The sequence below is a fragment of the Mugil cephalus genome, chromosome 11 (assembly GCF_022458985.1).
Source record: "Mugil cephalus isolate CIBA_MC_2020 chromosome 11, CIBA_Mcephalus_1.1, whole genome shotgun sequence".
NCBI classification, from domain to species: domain Eukaryota; kingdom Metazoa; phylum Chordata; class Actinopteri; order Mugiliformes; family Mugilidae; genus Mugil; species Mugil cephalus.
In genome coordinates this window covers 27,339,401-27,359,494 of record NC_061780.1, presented here as the reverse complement: position 1 = coordinate 27,359,494, position 20,094 = coordinate 27,339,401, and the positions used below count along the sequence as shown (strand labels likewise).

At 41.2% G+C, this 20,094-nt stretch overlaps 1 protein-coding gene across 1 annotated transcript in view; it reads left to right on the top strand.

Moving 5' to 3' along the window:
* Positions 1–20,094, top strand: part of nek11 (NIMA-related kinase 11) — a 43,207-nt gene that overhangs the window by 10,424 nt on the left and 12,689 nt on the right. Inside the window, exons 7-13 of the mRNA XM_047599908.1 lie at positions 4,271–4,420; positions 5,666–5,744; positions 10,104–10,174; positions 12,406–12,525; positions 14,800–14,893; positions 14,997–15,099; positions 16,862–16,980. Of these exons, the coding sequence (XP_047455864.1) occupies positions 4,271–4,420; positions 5,666–5,744; positions 10,104–10,174; positions 12,406–12,525; positions 14,800–14,893; positions 14,997–15,099; positions 16,862–16,980 (736 nt within the window). The remainder of the gene's footprint in view (positions 1–4,270; positions 4,421–5,665; positions 5,745–10,103; positions 10,175–12,405; positions 12,526–14,799; positions 14,894–14,996; positions 15,100–16,861; positions 16,981–20,094) is intronic.

The following is a 20,094-nucleotide window of genomic DNA, read 5'->3' as shown; positions in this document are numbered from 1 at the left end:
TTTACTTTTCCAGCTTGGAACAGTGATAGGCCAGAAACCAAGTCATAATACACCCAGTCCACATTTATAAGGGTCTGGTTGGCTGGTTTGTAATATACCAGTCAAGAGTTTGGACACAACGTCTCACTAAACTCAATGAGAATGTGTCTCCATTTCTTTATAAAATGACTCAAAACATCAGTGGATTTTCACACAAGTACTGAAACTAGACAAATAAACCCAATAAAACACATGAAACAGAAATATTAGACTTTTCTATTTTTTTATTCTGGAAAATGAGCCAATATTACATATCACTGAGTTGCAACAGCTGTTGTCAGTATCTGGTTTCCAGTAACTGCTGATCTGTCAGGAGATTTATATGCAGAAATATAAAAACAGATTTGAAGGAGTGAGTCTGTATATTAAAGATGTCTCCCTGATCCAGATCTTTTAACAGTCCCTCTCTGATCCTAAATGTCCTACAGTTGGTTCATTCTATCTTCCTAAATTCTGTCCTTGTCTTCTTCTAGAGTCGATGGGATTCAGTCTAATATATTGTTCTTACAGTCAGAGTTAATCTGGAGAGGGGAGCTGCTGTTTGTTGTTGTTGTTGTTGTTGTCTGCAGCCTTTGACCTGAGTGACTCCATGGATTCTGTTTAGATGGTCTCCTACTACCACCTCACCACACATCCACACTGATCCATAGTTTACTGAGAGGCAGCATAAATCTTATAGGTGGAACCAGTTTGACTTATATATATAATGTGCAGACTTTACTGAACCCCCTATCATTCCTCTGATTGGTTTATGGGGCAACATTATGTTATTGAAGTTGTGTTTGAGTAAATGCTGCATGATGCAATATGTCATTGTTTTCTAGTTTCATTGATAAAAGTCATTATAGGATTCAACCAACACATTTATTCAAAAGAAAAAAATCAGATGAACCCCACAACTTGTTATTTTTAAATGTGCGCCAACTTGGATTGATTAGAGTGATTCTCTAATCAATTGTGATTGTGATAGAAACTTTAGAGTCTTGTCTTTCAAAAGAGACCGAGACCACGAATCCAACATGTTCATGAACAGCGTTCACTTACTTTGTCCTAAAATCGCTTTTTTTGTTGTTGTTGTTTTTGTTTGTTTTTTGTTTTTTTTACAAAAAGGCTGGAATGATGAGAAGATAACACAGTTCTGGTTGAACTGTTCATAATTTTGTTTTTGTTTTAATGACCTCTGATACAGACCTGAGGACTGTATTCCAGAGTGTCTGTTTCGTCCCCAGATGAAGGTTATTTATTCCAGAGATTGAGGCCACGGCCGCAGATGTTTGCTCCACTTTAGAGTTATATCTGGGTCGCAGCTGATATAGTTAAATGTACAGAGAAGTCTCAGTGAGTGTTATCTCTGTGTGGTGATGATAGCCGGCAGGACAACGAATGGAACACGCTCAGTGGGAAATCAAAGTATGAAGTGTGTGTTAACAGACTGAAGCTTGAGGTTAGTCTGCTGAAGAGAATGAAGCAGATGTGCAGGAATCAGGTCACTATCTGCATTCATTCAAAACCAAGCAGGTGAACTTAAGAAAGTCCGGATTACGGTACGTCGCAGGACAGTCATTCTGTAACTGGAACAGAGTCTGAATCCATGGAGCTGGATTTAAATGTAAAAAAACAACATTTCACTCTCACATTCTGCATTTAAACCCTTTGTTCTTGTTGCAGCATCTCCTTTAAAGATGACTTCTCCAGCACATGACTCTCTATTCCTTTATAGTCTAAACTTTGAAGATGATCTAAAGATGCCTCGGGTAGATATCAAAATCTTTGACTGTGTCCTTTGTGTTTCAGTCCTCTGCGCTGTCTTCATTCGGTTCAGTTAATTAAGTACCTGCTTCACTTTAATCACCTCCGTCTGCAAATTAAAAACAACCCACTAAACATCCATGAGCTCCACTCTCTGTCTGCAATTATCTACACGAACAAACACCAGACTCATCCTTCAATAATTACTCATTAACTCCTTTTTTTTCATTATTAACATGCTAACTCTGTGTCTCGGTTTTAACTAATTACAGATTGAGGCTATGACTAAACAAATATGTCAGAGGAGGCTGGGCACAAACAGAAGATTATTCACTCCATGTAGTTGAGACCAGGGCTCTTGGGGGGTCATGCTGTTCTTGTTTCCTCTGAAGATAGTTCTTAATGAACTTGTCTGGATGTTTGGGCTCTTTGTCCTGCTGCAGAATAAATGTGGGGCCAGTCCTCCTCCTCCCTGATGGTCTTGATGATGGATCAGTATCTGCCTGAGGACCAGACTCTCCAGGAGCCTCCACCATGTTTCACTCATTACTGGAGCTCAACAAACATCATCAGTCCAGATGTTTCTGAGCCCAGGTCCTGGTTCTGGTTCTTGTTCATGGTGGAGTCTCTTGGTCTTGTTTCCATGTCAGAGGGATGTTTGGCTGCAGCTCTTCCATGAAGACCACTTGTGTCCAGACTGGTCCAGACAGTAGCTGGTGGACCTGGGTCCCACTGGTTTCTGACAGTTCTGAGCTGATGGCTCTGCTGGACATTGGCAGATTTGGAAGGGAAATAATTTTGATGTATATAGATGTTTCTTTGGTAGACCACTGCGTCCGTGATCTTACTAAATAGTACCAGTGGACCTGTAAGGGTTGATGCTGGTTTGAAGGCAAAGGCAATAACACCACATATGGATGAGACTTAGGTTTTTGATGAGACTTTGCATTTAGTAAATTGATCAAAATAAACAATCATTATAAATATTTATGAAATTCTTAATTTAAAATCAGAATCAAAATTACAGCATTTTCCCCCACACCTGCCTAAATCTTGTGATCTATTATATGACCTTTTTATTTTTACCTTCTGGTGTAAAATAAAAACAATTTCTTTTCTTGTACAGTCAAAAATGGGCTAAAAATGAAATTTTATGTGTTTTTAAAATATATTCTACACATCTTGGTGGTTATTTAATTGTAATAACTACCAAGTGAAGCTCTGCAGCATTAGGTTGAACAGAAAATAAATATAAAAAAAATCTCCTTTATTACATAAATTAATGCAGATTTTAAGATGACATGTACATCTCTTAATAATTAGAGATATTAAATTTGAAAGCCCACATATAGCTACGGTATCATATTTGATTTTACTCTAACAAAATGTATAAAGTAACGATAGGTTGATTCAATTTTAGCATTTTCCAAATTAAGAAAATAGACTAAAAAAAAAATCCATGAAAGTGGCCATTTTGGAAATGGCTACCAAAAGCTACTGACTGCAGACCCTGGATGAATCTACTGTACAACATTTGGGGTTACAAAGTTGTAATAATTATGATTATTGTTCCTGTTTTACTACTTTTTATTCTCAAACACAGGGACGTTCATGTGTTTCCTCCTGGAATCTCCAGCTTGACGGAGCTGTGGTTTCATCTTATTAAAGCAAATCTACCTTCATCACTTTCTGCAGCTAATTGCCTCCTCCTCCTCCTCCTCCTCCTCCTCACACTGACTGATCTGTTCTTCACTAATTACACCAGCCGACCTCCGACTGCTGTCAGCACTCTGTGAACTCATCACGTTCTTGAGACTCGTCTTCATTTTCCTTTGTTTTTTATTTTTAGGTCATGGAGTGAAAAGCTTCATTATGTAACGACGCCATATTTACAGGAATGTTTAAAACAAAAGTAGTTGCTGTGCTGTTCTTATTGTCCAAATACAGCGTAATACAGTATTCAAGTTGCAAGTTTATTGTTTAAGATCCAAAATGTTTCCACACGTTTTAATAGTTTGTTTTATAGATATGAGCTTCATTAAACCGTTAAAAAATCTGATTATTTTTAGTCTTAAGCTGACAGAAAGTAAATGTTGTTAGTGTCAGTTTGACAAAATATAAGAAATAATTCAACGACTTTTACAATGAGACTAAAACTAAGGCTTTCCTTTTCAGACAGGCCTTTCCATGGTCACTGGACTCATGATTTTAGAAGCAACAGCCTTTCAGCAAATGAAGAAATATGTGTCCTTCTACCAGAAATATTTCTAATGACAGATCAACTCATTCTGGGACCTTGGAAGCTAGTGTTTCACTTCTGGATAATTTCACTTACCACCACATGTTCATAAAAGTGTTGTCTTGCATCAAGCTTGGTTTATTAAAGATACTTGCATTGAACCAAGCTTGCAGGTCCTCTTCACGTAAAACTCTAAAAATGTCTGAAAAGCCGATCAGGACTGAGGTGCTGTTGCTGCTGCAGGGCTCTGGGCTGCCTCGTCTATGAGATGTGCTGTCTGACCCATGCCTTCCAAGGCCCCAGCTTCCTGTCGGTGGTGATGAAGATCATGGAGGGAGAAACCCCATCATTGCCCCCCTCATACTCCCAGGACCTGAACTCTGTCATGGAGAGGTAAGAAAGACCCTGAGCTAACTTCACAATGAGGAACACTGAGGCTGTGTTGTTAGGGTCTGGGGTTCGGTGTTATCCGCAGTTAAATACGTCTGTGTTAATTTGACGCAGACGCTAGCAATGTAGCTGATTTGCACCTGCCCAGAAATGTAACTACACATCACGGCGACACAAAGCGTAAGAGCTGTGATTGGTTAAAAGGCACCGTCACCTTCATGATGCCCTGGAGGTTTCAGGCCGGATTTTGTAAAGATATAATTTGTATTGTTATTGACACTGTATAAATAAAATGGAACTGAACTGCATCAGTCCTCTTGGTAGTAGTATGTTCCTCTTTAGTGTTTCCAGCTGCTTTTTTCATCTCCGCAGTTTTCTAATTGATTGATTTGGATCAATAAATAATGGGTAAAATTAACTGAGAAGATTTGGAGACATTTGCACGACTTGTGTATTTTTGATAAATTGTTGAAAATGAAGCAGGAAGTAGAAGAAAAATGAACCCGACTGGCTAAAAAGACTCAGTGTTGGGTGCAGTTGTTCCAGAGTGAGCCAGACTGATGAGGTACAATGGTAGGAATGGTTCGCATCCATGTTGGCTATGTACGTAGGTTACTGCATCTATTGCCCCCACTCCACCAGGGCTGGTTCAGATCCAGAGTCTTCGCACCGGTTCTTTGTTTTTCCACTGCATACGCACCGGCCAAACCGGTTCCAAACCGGTCAGGGAATCACCAACTCTGAGCTGGGCTAAACAGGGGGTTACAGACCGAAACCACTTTTGGACTGGGACACATAAGCGGTCATTTGTGATTTTCTTTGCCAATAAGCCCTTAGTCTGATCTCAGAGTTACTGGAACAATTGTGTCTACAGTTCCACCAGTAGCACGACCATGGATGTGTCCAGGTAACGTGCGACCTCGCCTCGTAATCAGCCGTCGGACCGCCTATAAAGAGGCTGCAGTTGCATCATTACGATGAGGTCCTCCATGTTAGTTATTTACACCCACACCAGTCACGTGATCACATATTTTAACATGACTCCGACTTAGCTCCACCTGACTCTTGGTCTATGGAAAAACAAATCAGTTCTTTGGAGGCACCAGTTTGGAACCAGTTAAGCACTGGCTCTAGCACCATCACCGTCCCACGGTACTATAAAGGAACCTTTAGAGGGTAGGATCTGGGTTTGTGATGATCTGGTTTGGACTCTGATCAGCTGTTTCTGTACGTCTCTTTGTGAATCAGGATGCTGCAGAAACAACCGTCCTCCAGACCATCGGCTGCTGAGATCCTCAAGAGCAGATTCATGGAGGAAAACATGCAGGTTGGACCCAAATCACAAGTCCTCTCCCTCCTGTTGGCTTTAACCTCCTCCCGGTCAAAGTTGACACCTCCCCAATGTTTATAAATCACATAATCTGATCTAGGTTCTACTGCAGAGAACCACACACGGATGGCACCAGGGACGCCACTTCACCAGCGTAAGCTGGTAAAACAGAGGATTAATGCATTGAGAGCCGGTGTTTGTGCGTTTCCACTGATGGTGCATTCCAGTTGTGTATGAATGTCAGAATTTCCAACCTCCAAGTCAGAATTTTAATCATAACCCCCCCCATGAATTCACATCTCCAACTCGGAAAGTTGGATTAATCTCACCTACATGACACAGACTTCATGCCATCTGCTACTTCCTTTAACTCTAGTTATTTATGTGAGTTCACACACAAATGTTTCAATAAAACATATTTTGCATAAAGCATGAGGCTTTAGTTAGTTGGTTGAGGTTTTAAGTTACTGAGTTGAAATCATTTGCTGGGAACGTGGTTCCAGTTCAAAAATGGAGAAGAAGTTGGTTATAACTGTGTTTTAACCAGGTGATGATTTTATTTCAGGTCAGTTTTGACCCGAGGAGACAAATGTTGGATGGAAAGACAATACGAGGGTTAAGTCCTCCTTAGAGGAGGTTGACAGTGTTTCATTAAATGTTCATAAATTCATCATAGTTCCTTCCCCTCAGGTTAAGAGTCGGGGTTTCCTCCTAGAAGCACATATCTCCGCCTCTCTAATCAACTCCATCCCTGACACCACCACCAGCCTCTAAACGTCTTCAAACTAAGAAATCCATAAGATCCATAAGATCTATTCACAAGTGACCTCCATGTCGTGATAAATAAATCCATGCTTCTCTCTAATTTACCGTCTAGAGTCCGACAGGTGTTTGGTTCTTTTTGGTGAAAGTTGTGTTAGAGATCAGAGTTTGGACAGAAAAAAGCTCCAAACCATCAGAAGGATGAAAGTAGGAAGGACGACGAGATGTGATGTGTTGATATGATTTTAATTAGTGATGCGTTCATGTGTTCATTAAAGGTGGAGCTGGTTTGAGTTGTGACGGGATCAATACGACTTCATCACATCAGCTTTTAATTCATTATTAATGTGGACCTGGAACTGAAGCTGTCAGGAAGAGTGGAGGAATAAAAGGTTTAATAATAACTCTGACATGTGGTGGAGTGGAAACAGGAAGTAGCAGAGACGTCAAAAAGAAACGTTATGAAATGTTAATTAAAGTGAGATAAATGAGACGAGCTGCCAACGTTTCACCTCAGAAAACAGACAGTTTGTTATTATTTTATTTATTTGGCAGCTTTAACACTAACGCTAGTCAACCGCCGCTAATACAGGAGGAGAAGATCAACCTGGATAGTGATCGGGACTTCCCTTAGGTTCTGTTTTCTCTCTGGTTCTAGTTCTGGCTCTGGCTCTGGTTCTGGTTCTGGCTATGGTTCTGGTTCTGGCTCTAGTTCTGGTTCTGGCTCTGGTTCTGGTTCTTGCTCTGGTTCTAGTTCTGGCTCTGGTTCTGGCTCTGGTTCTGGTTCTGGTTCTAGTTCTGGTTCTGGTTCTGGTTCTGGTTGTGGCTCTGGTTCTTGCTCTGGTTCTTGCTCTGGTTCTGGTTCTGGTTCTGGTTCTGGCTCTGGCTCTGGCTCTGGTTCTAGTTCTGGCTCTGGCTCTGGTTCTGGTTCTGGTTCTGGTTCTGGCTCTGGTTCTGGTTCTGGTTCTGGTTCTGGTTCTAGTTCTGGTTCTGGTTCTGGCTCTGGCTCTGGCTCTGGTTCTAGTTCTGGCTCTGGCTCTGGCTCTGGCTCTGGCTCTGGTTCTGGCTCTGGTTCTGGTTCTAGTTCTGGCTGTGGCTCTGGTTCTGGCTCTGGCTCTGGTTCTGGCTCTGGTTCTGGTGAATGCAGATCCTGTTAAAGCTGATGTGACTGTGATCCGGTCTGACCCGAGGCTGGAGACTGGATGCTGCTCCTGGAGAGATATTACACATTAGGGTATTTTCATTGCTCTGGTTGCCATGGTTTCCACTGAAATATCATTATGCTGATGTTATTCTGCTGCACCTCCTCTCAGTGGGACGCGGTGGAGCGGTGGCTTCATGTAGAAACCACGGCGCCGTTCACCCATTGACCACCTCTAATATCCCCACGGCTGTGAGCGCGTCTTCATGAGCTCTGGAAGGAAGAGCCAGGAGCTACGATAACACAACACAAAATAAAACACAATACGGCTGGAGCTCAACTCTACACCCACATACTGTTAGACTCAGAGCGAAATAGCCTAAGTCAGGGGCCACATTCAGCACAACTTGACCAGTAACACAACAGAAAACAGAATAAGAAACTATAAATAGGAATAAGAAAAGAGGAAATTTCTTAAGAAAAGCAAGTGTGATTTGGGATCATTGATGTTTAGTTCTGGGTCTCAGTTTCCATTCTAGTTTTTCTGAAATGTGGATAAAGTCCAGTGTCTCTGTGTCTCAGTGTCTCCAGTGAAAGGTGATGTAACTCTGGTAAAGTTTCGTCTGGTCATGTCCCATAATTCTCTACAACTCTCGTCACTTTGAGGAAGATGGATTCAGATGAACTGGTCACATGACCCCCAGCATCATCTCCATGGAAACGACAACAAAGTGTTTCAATGAACTTTAGAGATAAACTTTTATATGGATGCGTCTGAAAAACCTCCTCATGAGAGCAGAGATGTTTAGAGATATTTTGAATTTTTTCGGGAAACAAGAAAAAACAGTTTTTAGCAGCATGTTGGTATTTGTATTGATATTATAACAGTAAGTCAGATATTAAAATGACTTGGACTACACAAGAGTATTAGGGCCACCCACACATGAGAACAAAATGACTAAAATGTCGAGAAAAAAGTCAAAATACGATGTGAAGAATAAAGTGGACCTTTTGAGCATGTGACTATTTCTACAAAATGTCTTGCAGGCTGTTAGATGAAGTGGTGAAACTAGACTTGGGACTGGACTTTAGTTCCAGATAAATTCTTTCTCTTCTAGCTCAAACACAGATTAGTTCTCAGTATCAGGACTTTGAAGAGACTGAACCCAAAACTGAGACTGTTCCCAAGGAGAAACCACACAGGCTGGAAGAGGAGGCCTCACTGCTGCAAGATGAAATAGAGGCCAATAGAAATAAATAAATAAATAAATAGATAAATAAATAGTCCCAGGTCTAGTTTCACCACGTCATCTAACGTCTGCACAATGTTTTAAACAGTCACATGCTCTGGTTGTTATGGTCTCAAAAGATCCATTTTGTTCTCTGCATTTCAACTTTTTTCTTAAAGTGCAGGAAGAAAATCACCATGCACTTTAACACCAGACCCACATGTCATTAGCATAACAGCATAACTCATATTAACATAACTGCATTACAGTCATATTTGAGCATTTTTGGAAAACAAAAACACAATCTTCAGCAGCACATTGGTATTTTTATTATTGATAACAGTCACAAAATACTTTAGACTTAGATTGACTTTAATGATACACAAGGGAAATAACTTGGTCAAAGCAGCTTAGTTGCACATGAAAGAAACTCTCTTAAAAAGTAGAAATAAAAATAAAACACAGGTTATATTCAGTAAAATAAAATAGAAAATAGTGTAAGAAAAAATGTACAGAATTATATAACAAAAGTACATGAAACAGAGAAGGAAGAATATACAGTACATACTGTAGGGATAATAGTCAGGTGCAATAGAGACCATTAACATTATTAAGATGGAGTTATCCATTATAGAAAGATGAGCTATTGTACAGCTGCTATTAGGCTAACAACACTGAAACTAATTCAGTCCTGGAGCTTTCATCTGGTTCCACCGCTAATGCAGCTCCACTCAAAAGGAAATGTGACGATCCGGAGAGGAACCACACGGATGAACAGACTAATGGGACAGGAGGTAACAGCAGTATCTATGAATCTATGACCGCTGGTCCTTTAATGAGGTGGAGGTGAAAATGAACCTGGATTAAACGGTGAGGGAGGAGTTCTAGCATCAGAATTCTCTGTCAGATCTGAACATGAAACATGAGACACAGATTGTTTAGATTCACTCTTTTTATAAACTCTGACATCTTTCAAACGACTGAAAAGTTCATTCAGATCCAGTGAGACGCAGCAGGTAGGAAGTGTTAAAAGATAATTCTTCATACTTGAGATTCAAACTTCTAACATTACACTTCTTGCACACACTGTTCTTTTGAGGTTTATCCACAGATTTTCAATTACATTAACAGAATTTTTGACCAAACTTTTACTTGCAATTGTAGGTCTGCAAGTCTCAGTGTTTCTGTCTGTGTTAAAAATGTCCACACACTCTGTCTCTGCAGAAAATGAAGGACAGATTCGTCTTCGTTTCCTCAGGAGGAGAGAGGGATGCAGAGGCCATCGCCAAGAACATGTGAGTCTCTTCCTCCTCTTCATCTTCCTTCATTTCTCTTTGTGTAAATATCAGACCCACCTGTAATGTGGCTACTGGACCTGTTTGTTCACACGCTAGCTGAGGTTCAGCCTTCAGGTCAGTCACAAAGCTCCCACTCACAAAACCTTAGTTGCGGTAAGTTGTTGTGGAGTCTGTCTGTTGGGAACGGATCTGTTGGGTCAATCAGATCATTTGGGTGGCGGCTTAATGAGCCCATAATGAAATTAAGATGGAGAGTTAATGCCATGCTGGTACGCTGATGTTCCTCAATGACTGTCCTGCGCCTTCCCGTAATCCGGACTTTTCTACTTGTTGTAGACATGAGTCCGGATTACACCAATTTTTATTGAAACATTTCATTTTTTGAAGGATAGTTTATTAAATGTAAACTTTCTCCTAATGTACTTCTTCTTCTTTGCTCTCAAACAAATGGAAAAAGTCTGGAGTTGTTGTTATTTATATTATTCTGTTGTGTTACTGGTCCGGCCCACGCAGATTGAACTGAGCTGAATGTGGCCCCTGAACTAAAAAGACTTTGACACCCCTGGTCTGTACAGTTAATGCAGAGGTATTTCTTTTTTCTCTGTATTGTATAAAGCCTTCCCCATAATGAAATCCAGATTATGTTTCACGCCAGTCTAACAGAGAAAGTCTGGGTAGAGTGAAATAAACTCTGTGAGAGGAGACTCGTCTTATCCTTTCTCTGAGAATAAGATGAGATTGAATCAACGTCCGACACAGACTCGAGGCTAAAGATTAGAATCTGTCTCATAGTTTTATTCATGAGGGATTTGATCTTAACTGGAGATACTGGAACAAAGACTTTGTGTTCAGTTTTATGTCTGATGTAGGAGGAGGAGCCTGCAGCAAAACGTCCAATTTATTTTTCCCATGGTAAATCTAAGGAGCAGGTCTAACATGGACGTCTATGGGGATCCACTCTCTGTTTCAATGTGAGCTTAATGTTTTCAGCTCTGGAGGTTGCTGCTTGACCAAAAAATAGTCCACTGCTTTCACTTTTACTCTGAATTACCCTGCGGGGGCACTAATGACAAGGAGTCTTAGGGCGTTCATCAATGTCAACACTATGGACGTATGTTCTTGGTAATTAGGATTTCCATTTGCTTTTTGTTTGTAACAAAAACTGGATAAAGTGATATTAAGTTATCGGGGCCAAAGTGTTTCCTGAAGTCAGTTTTAGGATCCGTTCATTGGTTGGGGATAACCACCTATAATATGATGAATATAATAATAAATATTATAATGTGAGGGCTCATCAGTCCAAGAGCTGAAGCAGAACTTTGAACAGGATTGTGAGATTAAAACAGGACTGGGTTCCTTCAGGCTGTGTTTACTCCAACAGAAGAATATTAGACCTTTTGATATTTCTGATATATAAATTATTGAAACTCATTTGCGTTGTGATTAGTGTTGAAGTATGTCACCTTTCAAAGAGGGCTGAACGTTTGATGTTAGAAAAGCCTGAAAACACAACCTGCAGCTTCACTGTATCCATTCACTGCTCTGCTGCTGATGTTCATGGGGGCATTTTAGTTCAGTTTTGAGGTTTTTTGCTTTGTTCTTTTACTGACTACCTTCATGTGAAGTTTTTAAAATCTCTTCAAACATCTCGAGGGACTGTGACAGTTGGCTGGTTGTTGTGGTGTGAGTTGTTGTGCGTCTCAACTTCAGTCGTGACTCTGCCTGCAGCTTTTGAGACGATTCATCCTGTTGAACACAATTCAATGTGAACGTCTCCACAAACAATGTAATGATCGACGGTAAAAATAGAGTAAGATAAAGAATAGAGCAACCAATGAGCTGATTCAGGAGAGGTTAACTCTGTATAACACACTCTAGCTCTTCCTAGCCTCCCACCTTATAGTAAGTCCTAGCTAATAGTAAGGGCGGCAGTAACTCAGGAGTTAGAGCAGGCGTCCAATAACCAAAAGGTTGGCGGTTCGATTCCGCCCTATCCCTAGTCTGTCCATTGTGTCCTTGGTCCCAAGGACCCAAGGAGCTCTTCTTATAGCCTCCTAGCTAATAGTAGCTCTTCTGTCCATTGTCTCCATTGTCCATTGTCTGATTGGCCCAGCAGATCTTTGCCAGAACATTAGAGAGAATCCAGACCAACTGTGGGGGGACTAAGTCAGTCTGGCCTTCTGTAATGTGATTGGACAATTGACAGGTGGGCGTGGTTATGTGTGCAGGCAGACGAAGTTTCACCTGCAGACGCTGAGGGACAGGTCAGAGGTCGAGAAGATGACGCCCAGAGAGAGGATGAGGCTACGCAAACTACAGGCAGCCGACGAAAAAGCCACAAGGCTCAGGTAACTCACCTGTACACACACCTACCAACTCACCTGTAAAACTATCTCTTAAGAGTCTGGAAGCCACAAATAATCCACAGAGAGTCAGACAGATTGAAGACGACTGTTCCCCTCCACAGGAGTGGTCCACCAACAAACATCACTCCATCATAGTGGGAGAGGAACCAGAGGAACCCAGGGGAACTTCTAAGCAGCTAAAGGCCTCTCTCACAACAACAACCATGGTGTGATGAAACGTCAACAAGTTGCTGTAAAAGTTCACTTCCAGACCTGCAGAAAACTCAGTTATGGTCAAAACTAAAACAAAACAACTGAGACCGCTCTACAAAAGTACAGAAATGGAAAATGTAATCCCTCAAAGCGCAGTGAGGGGATGTTGGGAGGAGCTAGAGGAATCCTGAATAGTTAAGTTATAGAGTCAGTCTGGTTTAATGAACGCCTCAGCTGATCTGAATCCTCTGGGAGTTCTGCAGCATGAATGAAATGAAGCGATGAATCAACACGGAGCAGAAACTCAGAGGAACGTTTCAACATTAACGTCAGGATCTGAGGACGCAGCCTGAATAACGGCCTCATTGAGGATGTGTTCCTCGTGTTCATATGTGTCATTTGACCTGGTTTCTTTCGGCTGAGGTCTCTACTGGGACTGGATGCATCTCCCAGAAATTATATTTATAGACGTTAGTGTGACTACAGCTGAGATTTATGCTTAGATGATAATAACCACAGTGTGGTATAGAAACACGGCTGTATGTTGTAGAACTGAACATTTTATTAAAGCATTTCAGGAGCTGGAACCATGAACTGGATTTATTTCTTAAACATTTGAGTCTGTGTTTGTTAAACATTCAACCTCCTGTTGGATTCTTGTGTTTAACTAAAACACTGTCAAAATGAGCATGTTAGCATGAATTAATCATCATCCTGATTCATGTGATTAATGAAGCATCTGCAGCAGAATGACTGTGAACGTGTCTCAGTTTGTCCAAGTAGCGTTAGCGTTAGCACCAGCTGATCCGGTAGTGACAGGCAGCAGAACCAACCCATAAAGATGGAAGACGCTAAACAGCACGTTGGTCCTCTCCATGGGACATTTGAGGACAAAGACACCAAGAGGGACCAGTGGAGACACATAAAGTATCATCACACTCTGCAGGAAGGAGTTTTCTTTCCAGCTTCAAACAGCACATGAACCAAGCCAAGCATACGTTAGTCGGGGATTCTGCTAGCACTTGGGCTAACGCGGCTAACAGCTGGAGACAAACCAAGACAAGCGATATATTCTCTTCTTTCTGGAGTCTGAACAATGAAACGCCATTAATAGAGTTTAAACATGAAGGAGATTTAATTTGAGATTAATGGAAATTAGTCCCAAACAACCCTGTGATAAATTGATGATCATGTGACAGCACTAGTGTTGTTCCTTCATGTAGAACAGGTCCATGAATCAGATTAACAGTAAATCCTCCTCTAATCGTTCTTGATGAGGCCATGATGTGGATGTGAATGACTCCAGCGAGTGCACAGCAGAGCGACATTATTCAGTCTGAGTTGGACAGATTCCGTCACGTTAATCGAGTTCCATGGTGGCGAGTGGCTGCTGAACGCTGGTTATTCCTGCTGTCGGGGTAATAGAGCGTGACTCCGCTCTGACACAGAGACTCGTCACAAATAAAACACCATGTGGCGAACAGACGGCGTTAGAGGACGGAGGCGACAGCAGGAAAGTTCCTGGAGGACCTCACCTCCACAACACGACCTGAACATGTGTTTATTCTCGTCTGACACACATTGAGTTAGAGATTCACTGAGGACAGAGCAGCTGCTGATTCCAGCCTTGTTAATAAGTAATAACACCACACGAGTCAAATCCTGAAACTATTGCTACTGACTTTTACTTTTCTGCATAAAAAAGATTTAAAACATCAACACATTTTCACAAGATCTTCATCTTTTCAAGTCCTGAAACAGCTGAGGAATGGACTAAACATCCTCCAAGCTGCTGTAGACCAGAGTTATTGGAGAATTTTCTACATTTCTTCATAAAAAAGACTGAAAGCATCTACATATTTTACACGAGTCCTGAAAATCGACAAAGAGAAAACAATTTTACAGAAATATGAGACTAAAATGAGCCAATGTTCCAGATCAGAGAGGAGCTCCTCTAGATTAAACTAGAGTCTGTGTGTCCAGGAGTGTTTCCATCAATGTGATGAGACTCAGTTCTTGGTTTAGTTTCTATAAATCAGGGATTTTTTTGTTTCTTTGCTGCAGAAAACTGGCAGAGGACAAATACAAGGAGATCCAGTCCCGCAGGACAGAACTGAGGAGCCGCCATTTTGAAAAAGTCGGTCTGGACGTTTTTACTGTAAGAAAACTCTTCTCTGCATCCGCTGCTTCTCTTTGTTGGTTTATGTTGAGTTAATCCTCTGATTAATGAGCTTAATGAACTCTGTGGTTCTGACCAATAGGACGGAGCCTGTCAGAGTCAGCCAATCAGTGGCCAGGTTAACAGGAACACTGGAGGGTCGCAGCCAATCCTGACGCAGGACATGTCCGAAGCAGGACTACATGGTGAGAAAATCTAAACTAAATTAATCATCACGTCTGTTTCTGTTCATGGATCATTTACAGAAAACATATTTTCCTCCAAAGCTGGGAGGACGTTTAGTTTATTTAGGCTGAAAACTTAATGGACGACAAACACACACAGAACGACCACAAAAACACATGAACGTCAGTGAGATGGTGAAGAAAATGGATTAATAATGGATTTATCTTGTTTATCATTGATTGACACACTTTAAATGTTTGTGTCAGTTTGTTCCAGAGAAAATAACTGAACCATTTTATTAGTGTGCTTCACTCCTGCTGGCCTATCCCATGTGGACAAGAACAGGACACCAATCAGATTAGTTCTGGATGAAGACATTCACTGGTACTGGGGAGACATTTGAGTAGATGTCCCCAGATGTCCCAAGTGTCCCTTTTACGTCCTGGTCTGGATTTCTTGACTCACCAATAATGAACTACAATGAAACTTAACATTAATCAGCATTATATAAACTGCACAAATGACTGAAAAAATCCTTGAAAATAAAAGCATTTAATGTGTATGTTAGTGTTTTAGTTTTCCCCAAGTCCAGCCCCTAACATGGAGGGGGCGGGGCTTATGACCTATACTGCAGCCTCCAGCCACCAGGGGGAGCTCTACTGGCTTTGACTTTATTTTTAGGAGCTGCTCCACATTATACACATGTCTATGATTCCAAACCTTCAAATATCTCTAACATCAAAATGCCTTTAATTAAATGTCCACTAAAAAAGGAAAAATCCTACTTCTCTAAATTAGACACTTAATTTTCCTCTGGACCCTCGTCTACACTCTGAGAAGTCCCAGTCTATCTTAGCGTGTCCTCAGGGACTCATTTACAGTAAATGACTTCCAATATAATAAAAGCTCCATCATGAATTAGTAAATGAGGACATTTCACCTTTTTTCAAACTTTCTTATTTGATTTGATTTTATCTGATCGTCAAACTGAAGCTCATTAAAGGAGCTTGGACCCTGAACAGGAAGCGGAACTCCTCAGAGGACTCCCTGAGGACAGAGGAGGAGACTCCGTGGGACGTCATGAATTAAACATCATCCATCGTTAAAGAGTCTCAGAGCTCGTTAGCAGGAATAATCAGCCCCACTCATCAGCTTCATGTCCCACTCTCCACTCACTTTACTCTCCACGCTGAGGCTCCAGGTCTCCAGGTTCATCTGCTTCTAAAAACTCTCTAAAACGGTTTTAATCATTTGAAGAAAGTTTGAGAAAAAAAAAAAGCATCAACGTCACTGAGTTTAAGAATTTATCTACTAACGTCTGTGTCTCTGCAGGAGTTTAGTGTCTCTTTGTGTCTCTTCATTTAGTTTGTTGTGAAATATCCCATGTTGTGAGGACAGTTAATGTGTTGCATTTGTTTTTGTGTCTCTCTGTTGTAGTTTTGTATTGTTGTGTCTCTGCTGGGTTTCTAGTGTCTTTGTGTTTGTGACATTTGTTGTGTCTTTTTGTGGTTGTTGTGTCTCCAGTCTGTCTCTGCTTTCGTCTCCACTCGTTTCAGAGTTGTGTTATTTTCTTTGTGCTCATCTTGCGTGTCTTTCCTCAGGTTTTCTGTCTCATTATTGTTTGGTTTCCTTTGTCTTTTTGTCTCTTTTGTGATTGTTTTTCATCAGTCCTCGGCTTCTGTGAAGTGTCCAGAGACAGTTAGAGGAGTTTTGTGTCTCTGTGTCTGATCTACTTTTGTCCTCTCAGAGTTGTGTAGTGTTTCTGCTCGGCCCTGTGTGCAGATATCCCAGAGGACCCTCAGACCGCAGAGGTTTATTACAACCAGGACAGTTTTGACTCGTGTTCAGAGGACGAAGAGACGTCGTCTCCTGCTGAATCTCTTTACCTGTCTGAGCCCCAGGTGAGTCGTTTCTGGACTCATGGCGAGAGAAGACAGGGGTACAGTTTCTCTCTCTGTTCTGTAAATTTGATTCTGTTGAGATTTTTAACTGACCTTTTGCAAAACCCCGCCCCCAAATTAAAATAAACAAGCTACATACGTCCAAGGTAAGGCTAGAAAGGGCTAAAGCCATTGCGATAGCTAGCTAGCTAACGTTGAGCTAGCAAGCCGCACTTATATACAAAGCTGTATATCAAAGTTGTGGTTAATATTGGCAAATATTAGTAATATTAGAGCTTAACTGACATTAGTTAACTTAATGTTAGCTACCTAACTAGCGAGTTCACATTAGCTAGCTAACATTAGCTGTTGTGTTGAATAGACAGCCTAGAGCGAGGCTGTGCTCGCTGTATTTGACGTAGAGGTCATGGAGTTTCTCAGATTTTGACTGGTACTGTTATGCTTTCACCTTCATAATCGTATTTTCCACTTCGTTGCATATTTTAATATCTTGGATGTTTCCCTCCACTGCATACTGTAACTTCTTTAGCCTCCATCTGGATGATAAGATGGAGGCTGCAGGTATTTCTCCAAAAAGAATCACTGACACATACTTCTCCAGGCCATGACACTGAAGGGCTAGCAATAGTAACTAAGGGGGGACGGGGCTTTGAGAAAGGCCAATTAGGGCGCGTGTTAGCGTTAGCTCGGATTAGTCACTGGAGGAGCCTCATGTGTTATAGTTTGTGTTTGGCTCAGATGAACAGAATATGAGCGAGTAAATCCTCTAATTATCGACTGACCTCAGATTCACATCATTAGCATCTTATTACTGAGACATGAGACAGAGAATAACCATCACTAACGTCCTGTGTGTGTTATTTTTTGTTTGTATGAATTTAAACCGTCCTGGTTATTTATATAACCACAGCTGCCCCTCTGCAGAATAATAATCCCAGAGGTGAACATGTTGAAGCCGAAAACGTTCAAACCAAACAGCTGATCAGTTTTTTACAATCCTCATTAAGATCTGGATATCCCAACAAAACAAATAGGTGATTGTGTAGAAACACAAACACAAATACAACATGAGATATTTATCAGAAAGAGATAAAAACAAATAGACACGACAACCACAAAGAGACGCCCAATAACTGAACCCCCCACTGAATGTTTTCTTCCTTGGTGCTTTGTTTTACTCCCGGTCAACCAAGAATTTTCACAGATGTATGCTGCGCTAGGCTAACCCACAGCTAACCAACAGAGTTATGTTGCGCTAGGCTAACCCACAGCTAACCAACAGATGTATGCTAAGCTAGGCTAACCCACAGCTAACCAATAGAGTTATGCTAAGCTAGGCTAACCCACAGCTGGACCCAGGTGATATATCAGGAAGATACCATGCGGAGCCACAAATGTTCACTTCATCAGGGTCTTTTATGTTTTTCTCAGAGACACAAACACTGATCCAGACCTACAGACACTAAAGGACGAGTCAGATCCCATTTTTCGGAGGACAGCAGCTCTGCGTCCCGGGACAATTACAGCCAATTTAGAACTGAAGGGACGAGTCCAATCTGGTCCCTGTAGAGAAAGAGGGAGCTGGTCGTGGCCAACAGTCAATTTGTGGTTGAGCTTTGGAGAAAGTGGGAGGCTGAGGGAGATTAAACCTATTTGTCATTGCTGATAGCGGTGACATAAAACAGAGGAGAGAAGAAATGGAGCGAAACTATAGCTGGATAATTAGTGGAGCTGAGAAAAAGAGAAAATGGAAAAAAAAGAGGAGACACTGGTTTCATTTGAGCTGCTTAGGTAAAGATGGAAATGAAACATAAACTTTGAAATAAGGAAATCTGATTTCCAACTAATCACGAAAAGATTTGTCTTCTTAACCGACTGTTTACAAGGAGATATAATGTAACCTAATTTCCCTTTGGGGATGAATAAAGTAATCTATCTATCTATCTATCTATCTATCTATCTATCTATCTATCTATCTATCTATCTATCTATCTATCTATCTATCTATCTATCTATCTATCTATCTATCTATCTATGTTCTCTGGACAAATGTCACAGTTCAAGAGAAGAGGCAAAGAAGCAATGGAGGAAAAGAGAAGGATGCAGAAAATGATGAGCAATAAAAGGGACAAAGACAGATAGAAGAAGAGGTAGAAAGGAATGAAGAGGCAGGAAATGAGTGGATGGGGATGGAAGGACCCTCCATGGAGAGGTCAGTATCAGTAACGTTATATCTTCTAGATTAGAGAGCAGGAACCACCCTGATAATAATGATATCATTCTGACCTCATCCATCAACCCCTGGACCAAACCTGGACCAAGAGTTTTAGAAACACCACAGAGCTCACATGTTTTCCAAAGGTTCTAGTAAACATAGAACCAGGCCCACTCTCCATTTGGACATTTGGATCAAACCAAAACCTAAAGTGTTCCTCCACGTTGGGTTTTTACACCTTGAAAGAGAATCTGGCTCCAACATAGATCAGAAAGTCCTCAACCACAGGTTAAAAGCATTTCACCCTCCAGAATTGTCAACATAAAAACGATAGAAAACATCCTGAAAGTAGACAAACAGAAAAATTAGAGCCAATAATACATATTAGAGAGTTAGTTTCAAGGTCCAATTAGAGTCCATCTGTTCAGAGATGAACCAACACTGCATTCCAGCATCAGAACCTCGTCCCTCCATGAAACATGGGGGCACTAATGTCCTGGTTTGGGCCTGTTCTGCTGCATCTGCTCATCATTGATGGACCAATGAACAGTGAATTCTACCAGTGAACTCTAAAAGAAAATGTCAGGACATGAGTCCATGAGCTGAATGTGAAGAGAGACTGGGTCACGGAGGAAGACAAGGAGCCCAAGAACACCAGTGGTTCTCCAGAAGAACCAGATGAATGTTTAGGAACAAGTCAAAGTCCTGACCTTCATCCAGTAGAAATGTTGGAGCATCAGTTGATGAGAGGAAACCACCAACATCTCACAACTCAACTGGTTCTGATCTGAGGAATGGGATCAGATTCCTCCAAGCTGCTGTAGACACTGATCAGCAGTTTACCGTAAACCGGGAAGGATTCATTTACTTTCACAGCTCACAGATTTGAATAAATGAGG